The 13,412-nt window shown below is 42.3% G+C and overlaps 1 protein-coding gene across 2 annotated transcripts in view; it reads left to right on the forward strand.

The window, feature by feature from the left end:
• Positions 1 to 13,412, forward strand: part of LOC308078110 (mediator of RNA polymerase II transcription subunit 13-like) — a 150,997-nt gene that overhangs the window by 16,637 nt on the left and 120,948 nt on the right. For both annotated transcript variants that reach the window (XM_080419191.1, XM_080419192.1), the window contains exon 2: positions 7,893 to 8,130. In XM_080419191.1, the coding sequence (XP_080275317.1) occupies positions 7,893 to 8,130 (238 nt within the window). The remainder of the gene's footprint in view (positions 1 to 7,892; positions 8,131 to 13,412) is intronic.

Genomic DNA, 13,412 nt, shown 5'->3' on the forward strand with positions numbered 1-13,412 from the left:
GGCTTCTTTTTTTTTTTTTGACAGATGCTACTTTTTATCATGCTTCCCTGGTATCCTAGTTTCTTTGAAGCATTAATTATTGTTCTCTTTGCACTCTACTTAATGTTACTATTTACCTTTTTGTTTGTTGTGGTTTTATGCTTACTTTGCTTACTCTGATCTCGCACTTATAAGTCGCTCTGGATAAAAGCGTAGACTGCTAAATGCCTAAATTGTACCAGATGCTAGTGTGTAACGGTTGTATCCTCAACATTGGATCTGTATTGTCGGTGGGTCGGTGATATGGTAACGTGACACTAGTCAACAAACAGAAGGCCACCTTTCTGAAAAGGGCTGGGGAGGAAGTGTAACCTTATGCTTAATTTATACTCCATTATACTTTGGTGTTGCACACCAAAAATAGCAGATCTACAAGTTCACAATGCATCGCAATGCGACTCGACTTGTAGATCTGCTATTTTCGGCACACGGCACCATCGTACGGCAAAGTATAATCCAAGCTTTAGCCACCCCAAACGCCATGTTCTATCATGAGTCACAACCTGCTACTGGAGGAATATTGTGTTTGTATCCTATATTCTTCTTCTAAGCACCGCACATGTTTACATTTACGCTGAACTTGATGTATGTTTAAGCGATAACGCACAAGAAGGACTGCTGTTGTACTGAATATCAACACCGCTGTGACTCAGTCACGGACTGAGTGCCGAAGATAATCACAGCCGAGTGTGATATTGCTTTTATGCGACTTTTTTTTGATTGATTGAATATTTTATTAGGCAAAAAAATGTAAAACAGCACAGTTACATTTAAAATACTTTGTCTAACAGGTCCGTTCATAAAAGTCCTTGCGGACTTGTTTCCAATGAGGGCCTTGGTATTTAATTCATAGGCATATATAGTGGCACCACAGTTCAAATATCATTACAAAATAAACAGCCAAAAACAATATATAACACTATGTACAACAAAAAAAATAAAAAAGAGGGGAAAAAAAATATGTACAAGAACAGGGGGGGGGGGGGGGGGTCTGCTGTCTAACGGGAAAATGGTACTACCTCCACCTTTGGCCTCCTGAAAGGTGATTTTTTAAGGCTCTTTTAAATGAGCCCAGCGAACTGCATTTTTTGAGGGATGGAGTTAGACTATTCCAATCCTGGGTGGCAGTGCTGTAGAAGGAGAATTTGCCCATGTTTGATTTATGGGTGGGTGGTACCAAATTGTTGTTAACGCTCCCTCTGGTATTGTGACTGTGGGTGTCGCTAACCTTTTGGAGGTATTTACTCAGATATGCGGGAATTGGGGGCATATCGGGCAAATTTGCATTTACAATTTTGAAGGCCAGTCCCATTTTTAGTTGTTTAACCCTGTCTTCCACCCTGAGCCAGCCTAGGCTGGCAAAATGGGTGGGAGAAAGGTGGGTCATGGGCCCCAATCCGAGGAGTAGCCGAATCAGTTTGTTTTGGGAGGTTTGAAGCTTAGTCTTCAGTGACACTGAGGTGTTGGAGTACCAGGAGGTGCAAGCATAGTCAAAAAGTGGTTGAATCAGGGCCCCAGAGAGGGTCCTGAGGGCCTGAGGGTTGACAAAAGAGGAAACTCTGCCCATAAATTTGGTTCTCTGGTTTACTCTTTTGACAGTTGACAGTTCTACTAACTATTTATCAAGTAATGGGAGACAGTTTTGTTCATTACTTTTTAATTTATTCAGCTCTGCCAACTAATATAATTCCTTCAGGACTCTTTCGACAAAAATGTTGCTAAGCAACATATAGGCTAATGTAGGCGGGTACATCCTACATATAATTTGAGTAACCTCTGTCGGTCTGTCTTGGTGTCTTGGTGTCTTGGGTCGTCTGTGCCCCAAACTGCGCATGTGTCGTTGCCAGGTTTCGCGCGCGAAACAAGCAGCAAGGTCTATGAAAACAAGGCCAAACGAAACGAACCCTACAAGCAACAAGGTCTATGAAAAGAAGGCCAAACGCAGCGCTTTCACACATATACCTTGCCTCTTGGAAAACAGCCGATCGACAAGCTCACAACGCGTCCCCACACCCACCTGCACTTTCACAACCAACGCCAAAACACACTACCACCAATATGGCCCCTACACCGCTTACAATAGAACAACATGGCAACACCGTGCTTCTACACCATAGACCCCACCCACTCTCGCCAGAGAGTGGGTGGGTTCCATTTGTACACTCTCACAGTTGCATTAACATACATTTTACCATATAAACTTGGGTCCAAGGGATAGAAATGCCATTAAATGGGGGTCCGTAGCCCTAATGCATGTCAAACTGGGGGTCCTTGAAATTAAAATGGTTGAGATTCACTGCTAGAGCCGTAAAAAAACTTCTCTTATGGGGGTCCCTCGCATATCTTTTCAAATGGGGGTCCGCGGGCTAACAAGTGTCAATTTGGGGGTCCTTGCCATGAAAAAGTTTGAGAACCACTGCACTACACAGTACAAACTCACTTTCGATCCCTGATAAACTGTCTGTTCTCACCGCATAAGCCAAACTGCACACTTTGGGTGCTCATATCCCCCTACGGGTATGGTCTAGTACTAGCTAACTAGCTTACAGTAGAAAATTCCATTGTCATTACTGTATAAGCACTGATGAAATGCCCCTTGTCCAATCAAATGACTTAACCAGAACAGTTTTATGATATAGCATACAGTATATTTACGTGGCGGAGGTGGCTGAGTGGGTAGAGATGCCGCTTGGGAATCGGAAGGTTCCCCAACAGCTCCCCCTTACTTGTGCGTTCATGAGAGACATCTGAGCAGCCATCAGCTGGGTGAAGCTGTAAAAGCAATTTCCCTTCCCCCAGGGTCTCCGGAGGTCCCCTGTTCCTCCCTTTCCTTTGTAATATACAAGACAAATGTGCCTGTATGGGGGCAAAATGTCTCTCTCCTCCTATCCTCCGCTGATTCAGCAACAGAAGAGACCCTTGGTGGTGGTTGTGACATTGACACGGAGTGACTGGGCAGCGCAAGCAGATGTCTTCCCCTTTGCTTTGGGAGAAATAGCATCCTTGACCTCGTCATGGCTAATTTTAGAGTCAGGCTTATCGATGTGCCAATGTTTATATCTCCCATTACGCACACTATCATTACAGGAGGGATGCGCTTGTAATTACAGAGTGCATTTTCTCCGGGGCCGTTTCAACAGGGCCATGTACAGTACTTACGTCACGGATACACACATACGCAGACTTGCACTGTACGGTGCTGCATTGTGTATGCGCATGCGTTCACTACATTTTATGCATGTGTGTACTCACACATGCACACATGCTTGCATACGTTCATAAATGCAGAGGACACAGCTCATGGAGCACAGAGCATACGCTTGCAGATACACACAGATACGCACTTCATATGCAGTAAAAATCCTCAGTGTTAATTTAACTCTAACCAAATGGATTTGGTTCCATTTGTACAGTCTTTGGAGTTAAATTAACGCCGGGATTTTAATGTGTAGCAGCTGCAGGAGGCTGTATCCTCCCCCTCAGTCGCATGGTCACATGTTGGCAGGAGTTTGGGTCCTGGCTTGGACAGGCCCCACTGACACACGCACGCACGCGCGCACGCACGCACGCACGCACGCACGCACGCACGCACGCACGCACGCACGCACGCACGCACGCACGCACGCACGCACGCACGCACGCACGCACACACACACACACACACACACACACGCACGCACAGAGCTAAGCACATTCCCTCATCAAGCCCACGGAACTTCCATTTCTTCACCACAAAGACACATCTATTTTTCTACAAGGTGCCCCTGATGCCTGTCCACACCTAACCTTGTTTTTCCACCCAGCTCCAATGGGACAGACAGTATTATTATCTCCAAGTTGGTTGTAGTGTGGCATGGGGCCAAGTCCAGAGTGCCAAGTGCGGCCCTCACAGCTGGGTGAACATGGGAGTGCGGCACTCCAAGAGAGGTCTCCCTTCGGCCTGCCAAATCATAATCATATTCAACAATGCTTTTGGGTGCTGTGCTCCTCCTCGAAGGCCCTTCCACACAGAGTCTGATGCAATGTTTTATTGGTCAGATGTTTTTCACGCATAAAGATGTTTTTCACGCATAAAAAAAATAAAATAAAAAGAACCATCAAATTGGGTTTGAGGCCATATGAGGCACACTGTCGCAGCCACTCATCGGACAGCGATTTGAAATAGGTTTGGAAGAGATCATAGGGAACTGTGTGCTCATTTTTAATTTGTCTGTTTTTTTTGTGCAAAAGAATTTGACTCTGTGTCCTAGGGGCTTAACCCTTTAAGACCGGGAGAAGCATCTGTGTCATTTTTTGATTTGCGCTAAAAAAAGCATTGTTTTACACTTTGGCTAAAAAAAATCTACAAGCTCATAGTGCGGCACTCGGTGCCGCACTATGAGCTTGTAGATCTGCTATTTTTAGCTAAAATCTTTGCTTCATGGGGGTCCTTGGAACAAAACATTTTGAGATGGGGGGTCCACGGGATGGGGGTCCACGGCCAAATACATATCATTGGTTCTTGACATGAAAAGTTTGAGAACCACTGACATAGTAACATTTGTAGAATCGGCCTCAGGTCTTAATGGGTTAAAAGGCATCACTGTGAATATACAAAAACTCTCTCCCTTTCTTTCTCTCTTTCTCTCTCTCTCTCCTATGTTAAATATTGGAGGAAAACAAATCATAGTAATAATGATATTATGATTATTCAAGATCAAAAGTGAAAATCAAATTATTCTAAGCATCCACCTGACTGACTGAATCACACAAACTGCAGAATATGATATATGGTACACATAACTATATCAATCCATATCAACGTGTCAATGTTGTCTCTATCCAACACCCACAAGCACAGGAAATCATACAGCACATGCAACGTATATGGCCTGCTGTTTTGCCATAATTGTCCATATTTCATTACATTAGACCATTAGCAACTGCTCTTCTTACTTGTTGACAGGCTATTGATAGAAATGAACTTTAACTGTACACGACTTAAATATTGTGTTCAACCAGATGGCAGGTTGTCTGGGAAATCTATCTGCTTGTCCTTGGTGTGAATTCGTATCTGTTTATATTCCTCCTGCGTTGGTGGAAGAGAGCATTGCCCTATTTACTAGCCCATCGATAGATTGAACAAATGTCCTGTTTGACAAGGTTGTATGGTGGCAATGTGTCTCCAAAGCCCACCCCCACTCCCACACCCCAGCCCCACAGACCCTGATAGGCAACATAAACGCCTTTCATTCCATTAGATGAAATGGAGAAGATGTCAGTTGCTGGGCTGGGCTCCAGCCATTGACCCTGACATCGTTTCTCTTCCTTATTTCTCCCTTCTACATCTCCCTGTCTCTCTCTCACTATGGGTAGCCATGTCTATATTTCTGTCCCATCTCTCTCTTTAGTTCAGTCCCTATATTTTACTCATGGCCATCTTTCATGTCTGGCTTCCGCTTGCCAATTTGTTTCTGTCTCTCTGCCATACATAGCAGAATCCAGTGAAAGCAGCAGTTAAAGCTGCATTCCTGGACTTATCTGAATGAAATGTTATTTTAACCAATCTGTATGGTAGAGTATGTTAATACAATGTATCTAGCACATCTGCAGTGGTTGGAGGTGGTCTCCCTCCCTACTCTTTCATTGCAAAATTTAGACCCTGTTGTCGGGTAAGGCACCTACTGGTTGACAAGTAGTACAGACCAAAGCTCATACGCCCAATTTCTCGCCTGGCTAAGCAGGAATTCCCTCTTGGGTGAGAGATAGATTTTTGGTTTCCCCTGTGGGAGACCAGCCAGATTTGAATCCCGGGTGTTACAGTTTCCAGTTATGTCTCTCCGTCGGGAGAGGACATTAAACTTACGGATAGCTTTTAAATAGGGTTATAACAACATGGTGGAGAGACGGTAAATGTGATCACTTTCTAATTCACACACAGTTCCTAGCCATGTAAACAGGAAGCTGGTGAAAGGATAACATAATTGAACAACCTCTGTGCAGGTATTGATTGAATTAGCATTGTGTATAGCTCTGTTTCATGTGAAACACAATATCTAAGTACACCGCAAATACTGTAGGGTGCATCATCATTGCCATGGTAAATAGGTGACTCTGCAACAAGGATAAAATCAAATTATGGTTCTATGCATTATCCCTCTATCCTTTCATATAAAAGTGAATTCAACAGAAATGCTAAGTATCGAGTATACTCGCCTTTTCATGTGGAATATCATACATTTCTATAATTGGTGTAATATTTGTCACAGCACCTTTGGCCTGGCCGACAGGGCCTGTGTTGTGTGTCTGTGTATTGTGTTGTGTGTCTGTGTATGGTCAAACATTGGCCACAAGAAAGAAGCAGTTGTGAGCTTGTAGTTATTTTCCCAATATTTATCTGTGAAACTGAGTTAAACTAAACAACTCCTACAATTCTAAGTGCTTGTCAGTGTGGGGCGTCCCCAGTTCAAATATGATTATTTTGGGGGGTCACAGCCTGAAAAGTTTGGGAACCCTTGGCCTAGGGGGCCTTAGGGGTGTCACGGTGGATGCTTGGGCAGTCAGGGATCTCTGCGAAGCAGGGTTTGGAAGCTGCAACCAGTCCATTCCTTGATGTTGTCCATCCAGGACTTTCTCTGCCTGCCTCTTCTTCGCTTTCCCTCTGCTGTCCTCTGTAGGACGGTCTTTGACAGGGATGTATGTCGTGTGACATGACCATACCAGGTCAGTTTGTGACGTTTTACTGTTGCAAGTAGAGGCTCCTGTTCTCCAGCATGGGTGGTAAACTGTCTAACGTAATCATTTGCCTGGTGTTCTTTATATGATATCTGTAGCATTCTTCTGTAGCACTTGTTTTCGAAGGACTGTAAGGCTTTTTTGAAGTGAATGAAGTTGCGATACAGGTCATGTTGATGCTGAACGTGCTTCTCAATCAGTAATCTGATGCTGAAGATCTGTTCACTGGTGCTCCTTTTTTGGCTGAATCCCGCTTGTTCCTCAGAAAGAATTTCCTCTGCCTTGCTCCTCAGTCTGTTCAAGATGATCCACAGCAATACTTTGCTAGCATGACATAAGGCTGATGGTTATATGGTTTTTGGCCCTGTCTTGAGTTCCCTTTCTTGGGGATGGGGATAATTAAAGATTGGGTCCATTTGTGTGCTCCCAGGGTGCTATAAAAGAGTGGATGCTGGCCATTCTAACCCTCTCTCTCCCTCAAATGACAGCACCTCTGCAACTCTGTTTGGTTTTGGTTATTTTGATTCTAACACCCCACACTACATTGAGCACACATCCATTCATTGCTGACACCGTTGATCCTACACCCCATACTCTGTATGTTTAATTTGGTTATTTTTTAAATAAAGTTGTACTACACATCCTCCTCAATTTGTCATGGCCCTACGGGCCACAATATAATTGGAAGACCATTATGTCGATGTCATAATTCTATGACGTGATGAAAGAAAGATAGTATGATCTCATTCTAACATACTGAAATGCAATTCAAAGAAATCATCTCTCTGACTGCAGAAAGAAATCATGCAACATGGAGATATCTTGCTAGCATTAAGCTCAGTTGAGTGGATTTTTTGTGTGTCTGAAGAACAACTTTGGAAATAAGATGACTAAACAAGTCTATGAACTGAATGGATCACTGAACTCAATAAATTCTTTAAACAAGGATGACTTGGCAAAAGGGAAACAAATGTAATATAATTTTAAAAAGGAAGTAGTATTTAAAAGGCATAATCTCTACACATAATGCAAGTAAGAAATACTTTAAGGCATCACTTTCTGGGCAATCCTGCAGATTGTAAAGGCTCAGAGCATAATATGGATTATCATAATCATCTCTCCTCTCCTCTCTCTTCCAGGCGGAGTTGACGGGCATTAAATGGCGATGCTACAGCTTCCGCGGCGGGGGAGAGTATGGGCCGGTGATCTCGGCACCGGCCCAGGATGACCCAGTGCTGCGGAGCTTCATGCGCTGCATTCAGGCCAACCTGCTGTGCGTGTGGCGCCGCAAAGTCAAGCCCGATGCCAAGGAGCTCTGGATCTTCTGGTGGGGCGAGGAGCCCAATCTCTCTGATGTCATTCATCATGAGCTGGAAGGTGAGAGAGAGCGAGAGAGAGAGAGAGAGAGATATGAATGGGATTCTGCATTGTCTGAATTTCTGCTAATCTGTACATGCAGAACTGTGATGTGTTTTATAATAGAGGATATTATTGATGTCATTGTTTTTGTATAAGATTGATTATTTAAGTGAGTAGACTAGGGATGGCCTTTTGGGGTTTCTGTTTTCCAGGTGTGGAACTGGGTAATGTGAGGTGTGTGTGTGTAGTCTAGTTTTGAGTTATGGTAGGATTTCTAAACGAGTTCATGTGGGGAGTGCATGGTGTTAATTTAACTCTGGAAGTGTAAAAATGGATTTGAATTTGGCAATGTTGATTTTATTTTTGGGCCTGCTGAGCATCATGATCTTTTTAAAACCTTTTAGAGTTTTTCCACAGTGTCTAAAGCCTGAAATAATAATACTTAGTTACGTGCCAGTGTCGTGCCCTGACAATAGCAGGTCTACAGGCATGTTGCGTTGTGAGCTTGTAGATCTCAGATTTTGGCACACGACACCGGCATAGGCACGCAACGATGTACAGTAAAGTATAAATTAAACATGAATTTGAGTTGTGCATTCCAGTGTCATGCACAGTTGTTATGTGGTAATTGTACATACTGGATACACACCGTTAACACAGGTTTAAGCTGTATTGCAATGTAGCGTCAACTGGTGCATTTTAGATATGAACAGTGCTGTGATATAGATTGGTTCCATGTAGTGCAAATTGCATTCGGTTGTGTAGTATTGTGTTGTTTTGATCTTCTTTTAAGTGGTGTGTGTATCTGAGCTCTGTTTCAGTTCTTATACTGCTTCACGACAATCACTGCAGTGAAGCTGCAGTTTTCACTCACTAATTAATTAATTCATCCATTCACTCACTCACAGCAGTTTTGCTCTGCGTTTGTACTACAGTACGTGTGAATGTGTGTATGTGTATCTATGTATTAGAGTATGTGTTTCTTACCCTGAGATATCTCACCTGAAAGAGTGCCACTGTCAGCAGTATTATCCCTATTTATAGAAACATTTGCATTATCTTGCTGCACATGTGCAGAGAACCCTAGTTTATTGACTATGCCTGGACAAGCGAAGCGAGGGTGTGTTAGAAACAAGAGGACAGGGATTGACTTATACAGTGGCTTTGCTATTTTCAGACCATCGCAGTAGAGGAGAGAAATATTGAATAATATGATAGGTGGATGAAACAATGTGAACAAGTTCCCTTTTCATTGACCTATTAAAGATATCTTGAATGTCAAACGGAGCAGGCAATAATTAAGAACTACTTTGACTGTGTAAAGCTGTGTTAAGCACTTGGTTAAAAAGTATTATATTCACAAAATAAAATGAATATAAAAGTACCCTGAAGCTATATAAAGTCCAATCAAATTATACCATATATCGTAAAAGACCAGAGGTAGGAAATAAAAAGATAAAACATTATATCATAAAATATGTGAAACAAAGAAAAGGAAAAACTGCCTAAATGATTAAATATATAAACGGTTACAAAAACAGCTCTCATGTACAGGTGTGTATAAAAAGTGCTTTAATAGATTATAGTGAATTGGCTCTTCGGAGCTCTGCTGGCAGGCTATTCCAAAGCCTCAGAGCCCTGACAGCAATTGCCCGGTCACCAATTTGTAATAAGCTGAGCCCTTGGAACAACTAAAGAGTCTATGCCAGAGGACCCCAGACTGTGTTGTGGCTCATATGGGTATGTTAACAGGTCTGATATGTAATTGGGGGCTAAACGCTGCAGCACCACAAGGTTGAGAGTTGATAGTAACATTTTGAAATCCATTCTAAAACTAGAAAATGTGCTCAGTAGAGCAGGCCTTCACCAAAGTGGCAATTTGTCTATAAGGTGCTTCAGGTGCCAGATCCCCTTTTGGCCAATATAATTTCATGATACATTGGTCTACACATGGAGTACTGACACTGAGAGTGGCCTGAGAGATGACCAACGTCATAGGCTGGCCACATGAAGTACGAGATCCACATTGGAGCTATGCTGTTTCCATGTGGATCCCGAGATACATGATTCGATTTTTACATTAGCTGTAACTGGGAGAGGGAATACTGCATGAGCTTTCACTCACTGAGGAGTAGAGGGAATGCCATTAAAAACAAACAAAAAACTAATCACGGATAAGTTAACTCTTATTACCTAGCTATTTTATTTTAAATTCTTATTAACTTGAAAAAACAAACAATTTTTTTTTTTTTTTTTTTTTTTTGTAGCGCCCAACTTTCCAATTATTTTAAACCAGCTGCCTTCAAGATGACCTGTTAGTCCTCATCATAGCCAGGTCATGGGTCAAGAAAAGAGGGGGGAGTGCTGTCCACGAACTAACTAGTCATGGGCTGTATGACTCATTAAAGAGTTTAAAAGTGCTCTTTTTCTTTGCACAGTCTGGAGGATGTAGTTATAAGCACACTGCTGCTATTGCTGGTGCCATCAGGCCAGAAGGCAAGCCGAGTAGCACTACATTCATATTTTCCAAATGAAGTCAACACAACAAAACATCACAGTAGGGCAGGCTACCTGCTTGCAAAGAAAACTTGCAGTTAGTTCACATCATCTTAATGCTGTGACGTTGTGTCAAACAGGATGTGTGGGTGGTTGGTTGATTTACAATGGTTACTGTAGGATCAACTATTTTAAGATTCTTGTTCCTAGTTGCAGTGTGTTGTAAACAGAAATATTGCAGCTTGAAACTTGATTGAATGTACAGTAGCAATACTTGGCTTTTGTGAATTGATTAATCAGATATGTGTACCTTAGACAGTTCTGCAAAACATACATACACTTTTGTAAGTATTTCACATTTGTTTTCTATACACAGCTGAACATATGCGAGAAGTAAAGCTGTGATGTGTGCACTATGCAGCTGATCCAAATTGCTACATTTTAATCGATGTGGGAGGACACAGCTGGAGCTGGTATCTGACACATGCTGTATGCATAAATTAATGGTGGTTGTAAGATATATTTAAATTATAAATGCAGTATTTTATAATTGAAGTCCTGAGCTATAGTCTTACTAAATCTATTACATTTTAACCAACAGCTTACATTTTGTGGTTGCAGTTCCTGTTCCGGTTCCTTGTTCCTGTTTTTTTCCGACCCTTTCAGGGCTTGTCCATGGGCTTGATCCAAGCCCATGCCACAATGTTGTCTTTAGCTTGATTGGCATTATACTGATAGTAACAAGAAGCACATAAAGAATCAGTGTGGCGCTTCAGCTAGCACGCATGTTGAGAGTACCAAACAAGCTGCGACCATCACATGTGGCAATGCCTTCCTCCTCTCCGAGGGCTTTTCCCTTGGACTGGTCAGTGTGTGCCTTGCAACTCTCTGAATATTCTAACTGCAACAACGCCCCAACCGTTTTAAATTTCCCAACGACCAGAGAGCACCTTGGGTATACAGTAATATATACAATTTAAACAATGTGTAGGCTCCGCTGCTTCACGTTGCTTATTATCAGATAGCAACATTGTGTTTTTGTTATAACTGAAATTATGAAATTCCGGCTAATTTAAAATAGTGATACACCTCCAGCATTTGCTATTCCCCTGCCCGTAACCATTTGACTGGGTGAAAATATCATACGCCTGCACCCATGAATTCAGATTTAAACCAGAAAAAATGTTGGAACTGTGCTAAAGTAGTCAAGGACATGAGGTAGGTGTAATAATTGTAAACCACCCAGAATTATTCAGGAAGATATTTTTCCCCCTGACCCAAATCTACTAGAATTGCTGCCTTACCAATGCGACCGCAGCGACCCACAGGTTACAAATTGACCTGTGCATCACAGCCACTCAGTAATTGAAAGTCAGTCCATTGATATCCTACTGTATATTGTTTAATCCTTGCCTGTAAGGGTAAACTTTTACACTTTAGGAGTTAAATGAAAAACTGCTCACTTATATTGAGCTCTGTCAGTCCGTCCATCCTCATCCATTTTATCAGTGGGTTGACCAATCAATCTGGCATATACAGGAAGTGAGGAAGTCCAGTTTTTTCTTTTTTACGCTGTTTATTTGAATTTTTGGGAGGTTTCTGTAGTCGGGGTCCCATAGCCCGGGATGGCATTGCCATGGTTCTCTGGGATCTGTTGTTGCGGTTGCGGTCCCATAGTCGTGATGTATGGTGGATGGAAATGTGGGTATGGACTTGTTTAATTATTATTTTGGGAAACAATGTTTGCCAACAAGGATTGCAGTTCACTATTAGATCCATATTTAATGGAAGGAATAATTGCAGCAACAACTGGACAATCTCAAGATGCAATCTGATTTATGTTAATTTCATTTATTAGACAGGCAGTGTTATCACCATTAATTTAGCATGACCTGTCTGACATGTACAAATATTGCCTCTGTCAGTGTGGGTGGACTCTAGAGAAGAAATATCTTACAAGATAACAGATGCACGCGAGCACTCATTTTGCATACAATTATGATAATATGGCTTCTTTACTTCCCCTACAAAATCTCACAACTACACCTGCTGTTACCATGTGCTCTGTCTGGAGTAATTACTATTAAGACCTGACAACTGCATTTTGGATGTGAAAGAGCATAGTGTTAATTAAAGTGAAGTGGCACCTCTTACACATTAGCATGAGTGTGTAACAAAGAGAATATGTTTATGCATTTTGTGAGGTGAAGGAGCGACCCATCTTGTATCCATGGCAGTGATGTAGGTGTTACGTTTAATATATCATATTTTGAATTATTGTTACCTTACTACTTATTTTGTGTCATGTCAAAGTGTCTTTGAACCATTAACTGCTCCCCAAACGTTGCTCAATAGCTGACCACTGCCTTTATTTGTTAGGATGAGTTCAATGCAGAGAACAAATCACAGGTACGATGTATACAAATGTACTTGGCCATTAAACTGTCCCTCTCTCTCATGTTGCAGTGGCTAACACCATAGAGCCGGGTCCACTATAGTGCTGCCCATTGCCTCAGCGTATGTGTGTGTGAGGATGAGGATGCGTGTTCAGCTTGTCAGATAAAGCGTGGGAGAAAATAAAATGGCAGGGTTTTGGAGAATTTGACAGTTACAGAGGTGATGCTTTGGAATGATTTATTGGGAACTCAATGCCGCACGCACACACACACACACACACACACACACACACACACACACACACACACACACACACACACACACACACACACACACACACACACACACACACACACACACACACACACACACACACACGCACAGATCAGAGTTCCCAAACCCGGACT

This window comes from Gymnoscopelus braueri, assembly GCF_963280865.1.
Source record: "Gymnoscopelus braueri genome assembly, chromosome: 22".
Lineage (NCBI taxonomy): Eukaryota > Metazoa > Chordata > Actinopteri > Myctophiformes > Myctophidae > Gymnoscopelus > Gymnoscopelus braueri.